Source organism: Crinia signifera, chromosome 4 (assembly GCF_055691185.1).
Source record: "Crinia signifera chromosome 4, ASM5569118v1, whole genome shotgun sequence".
NCBI lineage: Eukaryota > Metazoa > Chordata > Amphibia > Anura > Myobatrachidae > Crinia > Crinia signifera.
The window spans coordinates 281809841-281823110 of NC_139220.1; the positions used below are offsets into that span (position 1 = coordinate 281809841).

At 45.5% G+C, this 13270-nt stretch overlaps 1 protein-coding gene across 1 annotated transcript; it reads right to left on the minus strand.

Moving 5' to 3' along the window:
- Positions 1-10706: 10706 nt before the first annotated feature.
- LOC146073072 (olfactory receptor 5AR1-like) lies at positions 10707-11639 on the minus strand. Its single transcript, XM_083180251.1, has one exon. It carries the CDS (start codon positions 11637-11639, stop codon positions 10707-10709), a length of 933 nt encoding a protein of 310 aa, XP_083036377.1.
- Positions 11640-13270: the final 1631 nt, after the last annotated feature.

Below are 13270 nucleotides of genomic sequence, written 5' to 3' on the forward strand. Positions count from 1 at the left end.
TGTAAAAGGGGTATAAGATAGTATGCCCGCACAGCATCAATTACTGTGTCGATAGCGTCAGAAAAGATGAGCGAGGTTAATTTAAAAAAAACTTTAGTAGTATTAGCAGGGATTTGTATAGCCAGATAATAAAAAGAGTCCTCTGTCAGTTATACAGGTATTTTGTTTGTAAGGAAGACAAGGAATTTGATTAGATTAATAGGGAAGGCATCAGTAATAACTGTAAGTATCTAGAATAGAGTAAAGGTGGGGAAGTATTTTAATTGGGTTTTAATACTTAGTTCCATTAGAGAAAGAAAATGGATTGAATAGAAAATCGTTGCTGAACACCCGGGCTGTGGGAGAGATACTGTATATATATAGTGAAAAGATAGATGTCAAGATTCGGTTGAGTGAGAACTTCATGGATATAAGGTGCAGTTTAAGTTGTCTGTACTGTATATTTTAATCCATAATCATTAGTATTTCAGCTGGATTCATCTTCAGGAATTGAATGAATTCTAACAGCTCATTGCAGGAATTTACAATCTAGGTGCAAAACTTAAAATTTCCCATTAATTTATTATCATGACATATTAATATACATTCAGGGCTAAAATAAAATGCAATATCCTGTGGTTTATTATAAATGTGCATATAAAGAGTTTCTGTTTGATGTTTGGTAAAATTTTTATAACAAGATTCAGTATTCAGATGCATCCTGATAAATATATAAAATGATGCTGTACTGTAAAATATATACTATTACCATCATATTAGCACACAAGTAAAAATTCCTTCTTAAAGGTAAAGGATACATTTGTGAAATAAAAAGTGGTCTACACACCTCTGTTGTATGCATCGTTAGACTGTACCTTGGAACGCAGCACCGATAATCTTCTGTCAGGCAAGTGATCGTGTGAGAAAGAATATAACACGTTATGGAGACCATTTGGGATGCTACCTCAGTGGAATTAGTCTCAGCATGATTAAGATTAGTCTATTAATATAATTAGTAAAATTTATTTATTAACATTTCAAGTGTAGAAATAAAACATATTTACAGAAATATTTTTAAAAAAAGGTAGCTAAAATAGATTAAAGTTATACAGTAAGTTAGTGTTTTTTTCAGTTTCAGGGTCATGGTTCAGAGTAATATGGTAAATCTGGGTTCATCGGTACGGGAATCCAGCCTGGCTATATCACAGGGCAGTATAAACATGTAGGCTGTGGAAACCGACCTGGCTGTCTTTTACTACGTGGGGAGATCTGCAGTGGGGATGCTGTTTCCTGACAAGCTGACACATATCCGAGCGGGAAAATAGACAAAAGGATTGACACCCCTGGCGCTCTTCAATCATTTGTCACTTAGACTAAAAATCACAGGATATAATGTCCACAATACTCCAAATAAAAGAAAAGTCCCTCCGTGTTTTTCCACAAAGACAATCAGAGTTCGAGACAGGATAAAATCCTCCAAAGTGCAAAGTGCGTTAGACTTTCTCCCCTCTGGGTTTTTCTAGGGAAGAAAAAAACTGATCGTGCAGACACCTTTTTTTAAAGGATAACATATATTTATTATTGCACTCACAATTTTCCAGAATAAAAAAGCATATAGTCACCAGCCGGTGACAAACGTTGTGGGAGGTTACACCCAGTACTTCCACGAGAGTAAAGGCTCCGGAACCTCTCAGGCGTTGAAGTAAGCAGGATGGTCCACAGCGTGTAACAGGAACAAAGTCGGGTGATTCTACCAGCCACGGGAACACCAGCTTAATGCATTTCGGACCTGTTTGGTCCTTCATCAGAAGCGTAATGTTTCCTGTGGCTAGTGGGGTTTAAATAGCAAGTAAAGGTGCCAAGGAACCTCTGTTCCTGTGCGCCGATACCAGAAGTCTGCGTCACTTACGCCGGAAGGAACGCTTATGCGTTCCATTCTCGGGACCTTCATGCATTCCATATTGCGGAATGATACTTCCGGTTTTGATATACATAATAGAATTCATATTGCACATTACCCGATATTTACAGCATTGAGAAAAAACATACAGAATTATTCAATGTTAATATGCAATAGCATTTAGGACGTTCTTCTTTCTGTTTGAAGGTTCTTTTGTTATCCATAATGCAAGGTCCATTTTCCAATTTTAATTCATCGGGAGTCCATTTTTTGGATGAAGTCCATATATATAAAAGACATGAAATTAAAAACAACAGTTAAAAAACATCATATAAAAAATGTAAAAATTGCAGAAAAATTTCAAGAGCATAATTATATGACAAAAGGCAGAATAAAAGTGTAAAAAACTTTATAAAAACCATTTTAATTCAAATTCGCTGTTTAACCCATTTGGTACTAGTGTATTCAATTTGAAAATCCACTTCATTTCTGACTGTGCTAGACGTGTTTCAGTATTCTTATTTCGCCATGTGGGGGTAATGAGTTCTAACCCTCCAAAATATTTTATACAACATTCTTTGGATTTGTGGGTTTTCTTAAAATGGGATGGAACAGTGTGGGTTTCTAATCCTTTTCTTATGTTGTACACATGTTCCGCTAGACGCGCGGGGGCAGTGACTTTGGGCAGTGAAAGCCAGAGTTTCTCCTGCTCCTGAGAGACTTTGGCTGTTACTGCACCCAGGGCCGGCAACAGGAATCTTGGGGCCTGGTACATGGACATCTCCAGTTATATACTGTATAACTTTCTGGCGCCAGGCCAACTTTAAGGCTGTGTGAGGGGTCGGCTGGCAGAGCAGAATAATGACTCTGTCATATGGCAGTCTGTGTCCCTTGACTTTTCATAAAACAGGTTGGGCTCCCTGGTTCTGTGAGACAGCAGGTATCTTACAGTGGGGCCTCGCTTCCTTTTTTAGGAACTGGTAAGGAGCTTAAGTCTCTGTGCAGTGGACTAAGGTTCTGTCTCTGTGGGGTTCACGGAGGGGGCTGTCTGCCAAGGCTGGTTAGATAGGGACAGTCTCTCGACTTAGCCAGGGATGGGGTCAGAGGCTGCCTATCATGGGCTGACTCTAGCTAAACTATGAAGTAGCTGACAGGGGAGGATAGTGTCCATGTACCTGCAAGTTGGGATCTGCTGCCGGCTCCTGGCGGTCGTCGCTCTCCACTCTGGACACCGTTTCATTCTTAGTGTCCTCTGGGTGCACAGTTACTGTGGCTCCCTCTGTAGTTGCGCCCCACTGCAGATGCTCCCCACTAGGGGCTGGTGTCTCACCGATGGCTGGCTGTTTGTTGTCTGCTCCGAGCCGGCAGCGGAGCAGACAGTATAATAACAAAATGGAGTGCTTTTTTTGTGCCCCATGTTCATGGGGCCCCTCCGACCCTTAGGGCCCGGGTCAGATGTCCACCTTGACCCCCCCTGTCGCTGGGCCTTACTGAACCTGTGTGTAGTGTAAATGGATCCGACCTAGGAATAATCAAGGTCGGAGCCCTGGTGGAAATGGGGCTGTCCCAGTTCTGACCTGATTTATAACTGTATTCCAAATCCTGGGCCAAACCTGCGACTTTAGTGTGATAGTGGTATAAGACTATTGGCTCATGTTACATCTGTCCCACCTACAGAGCATACATATGGTCAGTGGTAGATGCTCAATTAGTTCAGTAATACCACTCAGGTGCATGCAAGGGAGGGGTTAATACTGAGTAAGTAAAAAGGACACGTACAGAGAAGCCTTGACGTGGCTTGGGGGCATATCCTACACCTGCACAGGTATATGTAACCAATATCTCTGAATTCTATTATCATGTAGTGTTCAAGAGCTGGGGGAAACAATGTCTTTTTTTACCCACCTACAAAGCAACATGGTTTTACTTTACTCACAAACATGAATGCAGCAATTGAATAGTAAGGGAGAAACTGCTAAGCCATTTAGGGCCTGATTAATATGAATGGCATTCAATTGCAGTGTTCAAGTAGCTAAAAAGTCACACAGTGCTTACATCCCACTGCCTGTACTCTGAGAGTCACAGTAGTGATTAAGAAGCATGGTTAGTGAATGATGACTTAGAGATGGCTATACATGGAGATACTGTATACTGTCTGAGGGGTATGCTAAGGAAGTTTCTGTTGAACAATTTGCACCTATAGATATAAGCACGGTCAGAGCTTTTTTTGTAGGAAAATAGGTTCAGGAACTGTGGGTGGGGCAGAAGTGGGGCACAGTCACTAGCCAGGCAGGCAGTGTTGGGGCACAGGGCAGCAATGGGGGGGGGGGGGGGGTCGACAAGCACGTGAGCGTGGCATCAGGGGGACAGTGCTGCAGCTACTTCCTACGATCCCTGCTCGTGGGTGGCCCAGAAGTGAGCAGGTGGTGAGCGCCTTCTGGGTCACGATCCCAGCCAATACCCACTTTCCAACCTTTTGAGGCATACTTGACAAACTTTCTGGAATGGCAGGAAGGCTCCCCAAAAATTGTGTGGTCCTCCCTGCCTCACCTCGGGATGGTGGGCAATTCCTCGCTTTTCCTGGAGGCCCCCTTTGCCACCCACAACAGAGTACAAGGAGGAGGGGCAGCAAAGTAGGGAAGTATGCCTCAAGGGAAAGTATGGAGGTACTTAATGCCACCTGCATTAAGTACAAGGATCCTCATAGACATCCTTAATTTTTGATAGGCAGGCTTGGTGGCACCTCCCTAGAGCCTGGCGCCCTAGGTGGAAAGAAGGTGGAAAGAATGTTTGTTAGTGTGTTGTTGGCAACAAGGATCTTCGGCAGGCAGGCAGACAGATTGGCACAAAGAAAAAGTCAATTATGAATTTGTAACTACAATGACCCTATTAGTTATGAAAAGTGTATTTTAATGCAATACATAGTAAGTGGACATTTTAAAATGTTAATAGAAATATGTTTATTTCACCTACATGCAGCAGGAGCCACTGCAGTCATTACATGTGGGGATAGAGTGGGTGTACTGGAGGAGTGACACTTTAAGAAAAACTTTACTGCTGCTGGCTCCTCCCTCCTCTATTCCCACCCAGACCCCAGTCTTAGAAAAAGTGCCCGGAGGAGTAGGTTCTCTGGGCTATGTCTCCATAGAGATTTGGTCCTTTTTACACTTTTTCATATTTATTTTTATTTTTACTTTTTTACTGAAACTACAACAGGCAGACCCTCCTGAGGTCCTGCCTGCTCCGTGGGATCTGGAGGGGTGCTGGTCGCCACTGCATGCAGAGCGCCTTCCAGACACCCGGCCACCGGTGCCACCGTACCGGGGACCCGCCGCAGTTGCCCGCAGCTCGCATTACGGGTCCGCGGCCAGGCCACGACTCCAGAGGCAGCGCTGCTGCAGGTAAGAGGCGTTTACGCCGACATGTGGCTGGAGACGGTGGGCGCAACCGTCTCCTAAGCTAACAGCGCTTAGAACGGCCGCCATCTTGGCAGCGCGTCAGCGGGGGCAGAGGTCAGAGCGGAGGCTGTTCACAGCGCTCCGCTCTCTGGGTAATGCGCGTCGGAGGAGAGGGGAGGTCCTGAGAACGTCACTATAGGCGTCTCTCTTTCTCCTACTCCTTTCCCCGACGGCGCCATTGTGAGAGCACGCGTTTTTTCACAGCCCAGCACCGCAAGCCTGTTTTTCCCTGGACCAGTGGTAGCGCTTTCCTGAAATTCGACTACACTGCAGTCCTGCGCCCCTCACTCCCTACAGAGAGGTCTGTAAGAACTGTGAGGGTTTTTAATCGCACTGATTAGGTGGGTTTTGACCGCAAAGGCTCCCCCCTCCATATCCTAGCACAGGCCCCGCTGCATTGCAGGCTTAGGACTGTGTAGTCAGTGTGCTTTTCTTGTGGGTCAGTGTGAGTGTGTGCATCTGCTTCTGTGTTACTAATAGAAATCACATTATGGCAGGAAAAGCTGCTTCTAAAGCTGCACAAAAGGTGTTCACTTGTAAAAAATGTAAGTAACACTTCACCCAGCATATTAAGGGTGTTTCCCTGTGTGAGGCCTGCTACAAGGCAGAGCACACACAGGAAGAGGACCCTGATACTCAGGAGTCTCATTCTGAACACTCTGTCCCTTTATTGCAGAATGTACTAGCAGGCTTGGCTGCAGAATTAGCTGCATCAAGAAAAGATAGAGAAAGATTCCAGGCTCATTTATCTATTATGAACTCTGCTGAACCTTCTTGGGCTAGGACCCTCATTCAGTCTGTGGACTCTCTGTCCAATTCAGTAGCAGGACCCTCACGCCAGCCTCAGAAGAGGGTGAGGTCACCTGTTTGCTTATTGCAGGGGTCTGATATAGACACAGATGAGGATGAAGATATGCATGCTCTTGATGAACCAGAACAGGTTCAGGAAGAGGTTGTAACTAGAGATGACCCTCAGGGAGTAGAGGGCCTAATTCAGGCAGTCAGAACAACTCTCAATTTACTTGAGGAGGATACTCCTGTGCCCACGTCCATTTTTGGACGTACTCAAAAACAACAGGTCACTTTTCCAGACTCAGTGGAGTTGGACAGACCTTTACTGACTGTATGGAAAACACCGGACAAGAAATTTCAATTGTCTAGGCGCATAAACATGCTGTACCCCTTTTCTTCAGATTCTAGGGAGAAATAGGAAAATCCACCTCCAGCAGATATTTCTCTGTCCCGCCTTTCAAAGCGCACCACACTACCGGTGCCGGCTGCGGTGACTTTGAAGGAGGCTCCTGACCGTCGCCTAGAGACTACGGTAAAATCCATTTATACCACAGCGGGGGTTTTACTTAGACCGGCTTTAGCCTCAGCCTGGGTTAGCAAGGCCATGGAGAAATGGGCCGAAGAATTGACGCTAGGCTTACAGAGCGGCAGACCTCGGGAGGAACTACTCCAATTGGCCCTGTATGTTAAAGACGCGTCCGTCTATACAGGAGAGGCTGCGGCTGATATAGCTGAGTTGGGGGCCAAGGTCTCCGCCTCAGCGGTACTGGCCAGGCGCACTATTTGGTTAAGATCCTGGCAGGCTGAGGCCGATATAAAGAAGGCTGTAGAAGCATTACCCTTTGCGGGGGATATGCTGTTCGGACCTGAGCTGGACCAGCTCATTGCCCAGGCCACGGGGGGGAAGTCTACTTTCCTTCCCTCATCGGCACCGCCTCCAAAGCGACAGTATACAGCTCCTTCCTTTCGTGCTTTTCGAGGTGGGGCGTCCTTTAGAGGCCGCTCCAGGGGAGGTTTCTCGTCCTTTCGAGGACGTAGAGGCAGAGGTGCCAGAGGTGCCGCTGCCACTACCTCCACCACCCGTAGAACAGAGCCAAAGGTTGCAGACAAACCAGTGGCATGACGGGCTTTCCGCTCATTTGGGGGATCCCAAGGTGGGCGCAAGGCTATCCCTTTTCAAGAACGTCTGGAGTTCACACTGCAGGGACGTTTGGGTGCTTCAGATTGTAGAACAAGGGTACAAGCTGGAATTTATTCAGCTTCCGCCGAAGAGATTTTTCACTACAGGCCTACCTGCTTCGGCAGAAGCAAGGGAGGCGGTAGAGGATTCCATTCAAAGGTTCCTTCAGGCAGGGGTCATTATACCTGTCCCCAAAGCGCAGGAAAAACTGGGTTATTACTCCAGTGTTTTCGTGGTACCAAAGCCGGACGGCTCGGTACGCCCGATACTCAATCTGAAGCAACTGAACGATTACGTAGTGTACCATCGATTCAAGATGGAGTCTATAAGATCAGTCATCGCAAGTCTGGAACCAAGGGAGTATCTTCTGTCACTGGACATAAAGGATGCATATCTGCATGTTCCCATCTGGGAACCCCACCAACGGTTCCTCAGATTTGCTATCCGACACCTGCATTATCAGTTCAGGGCACTCCCTTTCGGCCTATCATCAGCGCCAAGAACCTTTACAAAGGTTATGGCTTGCATGGTATCAGCTCTTCGGATTCTGGGGATAACGATTGTTCCATACCTGGACGATCTACTCCTGAAAGCGCCTTCTCCCCAGAAGCTGCAGGAGGATGCACGAACCACCTGCAAGTTCCTAGTTCAGAATGGTTGGATCCTAAATTTCAAAAAATATCAACTACAACCAACACAGGTGATCCTGTTCCTGGGGCTGCTTTTCGATACTGTTCAGGAGAAAGTCTTCCTACCCATGAAGAAGGTCATAGTTATTCAGCAGAAGGTTCGACAGGTTCTGTTACCCCACAGGGTCTCAGTACACTTGTGCACGAAACTGCTAGGATTGATGGTGGCAGACTTCGAGGCCCTTTCCTATGGGAGGTTCCATTCCAGGACCTTCCAGGGAAATCTTCTGGCACAATGGTCAGGGTCCCATCTTCACATCCACAAGACCATTGTGCTTTCCAAGGAAGCAAGACTATCCCTGAGGTGGTGGCTGGACACAGCCAACCTCACTCAAGGCCGCTCCTTCCAGTCACACACCTGGACTATGGTAACCACAGATGCCAGCCTCCGAGGTTGGGGGGCGGTCACCCTCGGACACACGTTCCAGGGTCTTTGGACCAGTCAAGAAGCTCGGTTACCCATAAACATCCTGGAGTTGAGGGCGATCAGATTGGCCCTAGCGCAGGCCCATACTCTCCTAATGGGCAAAGCAGTAAGGATACAGTCAGACAACATCACGGCTGTGTCCTACATAAATCGCCAGGGGGGAACCAAAAGCAGGACTGCCATGAGGGAAGTCCGCCCAATCTTGACATGGGCGGAAGCTTACACCATCAGTTTTTCCGCCGTCTTTATTCCAGGAGTGGAAAATTGGGAGGCGGATTACCTCAGCAGGCAAGACATTCACCCGGGAGAATGGGGACTTCACCCGGAGGTGTTTCAGCAGCTGGTCCATCGATGGGGGATGCCACAGATCGATCTCATGGCATCCAGGCTCAATTACAAGATTCCACAATATTGTGCCAGAGCTCAGGACCCTGCGGCAGCGGCAGTGGACGCTCTGTCCATTCCCTGGGATTTCGACCTGGTATACCTTTTTCCTCCTATTCCACTACTTCAAAAGCTACTCAAACGGATAAAGAGGGAAACGACGGAAGTCATCTTGATTGCTCCAGATTGGCCCCGGAGGCCATGGTACTCCGACCTCAGGGACCTTCTGGTTGAAGATCCTTGGCGTCTACCTCTACGAGAAGATCTACTGTTACAGGGTCCGTTCATTTACCCAGACTTGCCTCGTCTACGTTTGACGGCATGGCGGTTGAGGCAGAACTTTTGAAGAGGAGAGGTATACCAGGGACGGTCATTCCTACGATGATCAAGGCGAGAAAGGATGTGACAGCGTCTCATTATCATCGCATATGGAAATCCTACATACGTTGGTGTGAAGTCAAGAAGGCACCAAGAGCGACGTTCTCACTGCCTAGACTACTTGAATTTTTGCAAACTGGACTATCTACGGGTTTGAAGTTGGCTTCACTAAAAGTCCAGGTTTCAGCCCTTTCTGTGTTTTTTCACCGCAGAATAGCGCTGATTCCAGAAGTACAAACCTTATTGAAGGGAGTACTTCGACTACAGCCACCGTTTACTGCCCCAACAGAACCCTGTAGTTTTGGATTTCCTAAGATCTGAGGTTTTTGAACCATTGGATTCCTCAGATCTAAAGTTTTTGACTTGGAAGACAGTGATGCTGCTGGCGTTGGCATCAGCTCGTAGGGTCTCTGAATTAGGGGCCCTCTCATGTAGGTCTCCATTTATTACCTTTTACAGGGACCGCGCAGAACTGCGCACAAATAGAGGTTTCCTTCCTAAAGTGGTTTCGGCTTTCCACTTAAACCAACCTATTGTGGTGCCGGTTCTTCAGGGAGAGGATGCCTCTTTGGATGTCGTCCGAGCCTTACAAGTCTATGTTAGGCGGACCCAACATCTGAGGAAGTCTGACTCCCTCTTTGTGCTCTATGATGCACTTAAGAGGGGTTGGCCAGCGTCAAAAAGGACTCTGGCAAGATGGATTTGCTGTACAATTAGGGAAGCCTACTTGTATGCTCAGAAGAAGGTACCTCAGGGGGTATCAGCTCACTCCACAAGGTCCGTAAGTACTTCTTGGGCTATGGCGAGAGGTGTCTCCTTGGCACAAGTGTGCAAAGCAGCCACCTGGTCAGGATCTAACACGTTTGCTAGATTCTATAGATTTGACACTTTCGCCAGTTCAGCTACAGCTTTTAGCAGGGCAGTGTTACAGGAGCCCCAGAGCTCACCCGCCCGGACTTAAAAGCTTGGGTATGTATCCCCACATGTAATGACTGCAGTGGCTCCTGCTGCATGTAGGTGAAATAAGGAATTTGGTACTTACCGATAATTCCCTTTCACCGAATCAGCAGGAGACACTGCACGCCCACCCAGCACTGGTTTTCCTGCCATGATGTTAGTGTGGTATGAATGAAAGATATGCTCTTTCTGTTGTTGCACTGTTTGTTGCATAAATGTTATAGTTTCGTTAGGGAAATATTGTTTCCCTATGTTATTGCTATGTTAGAATGTTCACGTTATGTGCCTTGTCTACTAATTCTGTTTATGTTATAGCTCCGCTCCCTACCGGGTCGGCCCGGTCTCTCTTCTCCTCTCGGACACAGTTTTTCTAAGACTGGGGTCTGGGTGGGGATAGAGGAGGGAGGAGCCAGCAGCAGTAAAGTTTTTCTTAAAGTGCCACTCCTCCAGTACACCTACTCTATCCCCACATGTAATGACTGCAGTGTCTCCTGCTGATTCGGTGAAAGGGAATTATCGGTAAGTACCAAATTCCTTATTTTTGAACTGATTGCATGGAAAGTTAATGTCTCTTGATTGTGGTAATTTTTCTAATGGCTCCCAATACCTCTTTGTTCCGTAAGCTATAGACAAATGGATTTAACATTGGGACCACAGCCATATAGAGTAATGACAACAACTTGTCCTGTTCTTTATCATGTTCAGACTGTGGTTTAACATACAAGAAGATGACTGGTCCATAGAATAATATGACAGTGGTGAGATGGGAGGTGCAGCTGGAGAAAGCTTTGAAACGTCCCTTTGAAGAACGGATCTTCATTATGGCTGAGATAATGTATACATAGGAGGTTATGGTGAGAGATAAGGGTAAAAAAGCTTGAAATATATCACCAAATAACATAAGGATTTCCCTGCTTCTTGTGTCACTAGTAGTGATTGCATACAATGTTTTCACCTCACAAAAGAAATGGTCAATTGTGTGTGAGGAACAGAAGGACAACATGGATGTGAGGATTGAATACATTATGGAGTTTATAGCAGATATAAGCCAGGAGGAAGCAGCCATTATATTGCACAGTCTCCTACTCATGATCAGATGATATTGCAGGGGCTTACAGACTGCGACATATCGGTCATATGACATAGAGGTCAGAGTGAATATATCACAAATAACTGATAATATAAACCATTGGACCTGAGTAATGCAGGCGGGAAAGGACATCCCATGGTCCTTTGTTATAAATATGGACAACAGCTTTGGGAGAGTGCTTGACACATATGCGATATCTGCAACTGATAGGTTACACAGGAAGAAATACATTGGGGTGTGAAGCTGCGGCACCAGGCAGATAAGTATAACAATTAATAGGTTTCCAGTCACAGTTAATAGATACATAAGTAAAACTTCAATGAATAGAACAAGTTGTCCTGCTTCATTGGTGGAGAAGGCTACGATGTAGAAATCAGTCACTGTACTGTTGGGACATTCATCCATCTGGATTGTGCTGGTTGGTGGATTTACTGTAAATAATGAACCTTGTTAGCAATTACTTAGCATAAATGTAATGAATGTACAAGTTATAGTATGTCCATACAGCTACTCAGAAGAAAACATTCAGCTAAAGCATTTAACATGAAATATAGTAACTTAAAATGACTTACAGTAGGCCATAGTCCTTCACCAGTGTAACCTCAGAAGAGGTGAGTGCACAGAGAAAAATGCAATTATAACAGAAGTCATTTTATTGGGTTATGGTATAGTGGGCCGACAATGTCTAGGTTGACAGTCCCTAGGTCGACTACTAATGGTTGATAGTGACTATGTTGACATCTGAAAATGGTTGCAAAAATGGACCAAGAGGGTTGGTGTGTTATTGCACTGCTGACAATCTAATTATAAAGAATAACACTCAAATTGCAAGACAGTTGTGCAGATAAATGAATGAAGGACACACTGCTTGTACAGTATAAATTTTTATAATTAAAATGTATGATAAAAAGCTTACAATATACAATACATGAGAAAATTACACATATGAAAATAAACAAAAATAAAGAAATAAAAAAGTAAAGACAATATATAAAATATACTGGGCTATAGAGGTATATATACCATATAATCAAGGAGTTAAAAATGGGCTGGACGTATGATTGGGAGCTCCGCTTTAGAATATACTTCAAATAATTTTAGAGCGACATCTGTTAGTATCCATATATTGTTAGTAGTTGGTTAGTGGATTAATGTCCATAGGCAGTTATTGTTGGTAGTATGGGGAAATAGTAAGCTGGATAGGCAGTCAGTTTAGCATGTAAGTCACACGCATCCAAAGATTTTTAGCCAAGCAGCACAGGTAAATGCAGGTGTTAGTTGAAATAGTGCAATGATGCAGAGCGGGGCTCTGGATTTATCTCACCCCTTAGTACAGAATCGTCCGCTGGTTGCTCCTGTTAGAGGGGGCGGCTGGAATAGGTCCTGTGTAGGGCGCTTCAATGCGCCGATGGCCAGCGCTACCTCCTCGGGCAGCAGGAGCGTCCAAATAGTGCAGACGCTGGAGGTGGTGTCTGGGCGTGAGCCCTGTGGGATAGACGAGAGCTGGGGGATGCACAGCAAACTCGTTAGCGGCAGCGTGTAGCCCAAGTCCGTCCCTTTCTGATGACGTCAACGCGTTTCGTCTCCTGAATCACGTGGAGACTTTCTCAAGACGGAGATCCGTCTTGAGAAAGTCTCCACGTGATTCAGGAGACGAAACGCCCAGACACCACCTCCAGCGTCTGCACTATTTGGACGCTCCTGCACAATTGTCTTGCAATTTGAGTGTTATTCTTTATAATTAGATTGTCAGCAGCGCAATAACACATCAACCCTCTTGGTCCATTTTTGCAATTCTTTTGGTGGGTTGAGGCAATCCCACAGGTGCTGTATGCAGCAGCTGACAATTATTGAATTAAACACCATGGTGTGGTTTTAACTATTATAAACCATTATATATAGCGCCGGGGACCTTGCAAACTGAGATTTGGCTATTTAGCCACTTTCAGCGAGTAAGGAATTTCTTGTATCTGAAAATGGTTGACATACCATCGGTTGACATTGCCATAGTAAAGGTAAAAACTGTATATTCAATT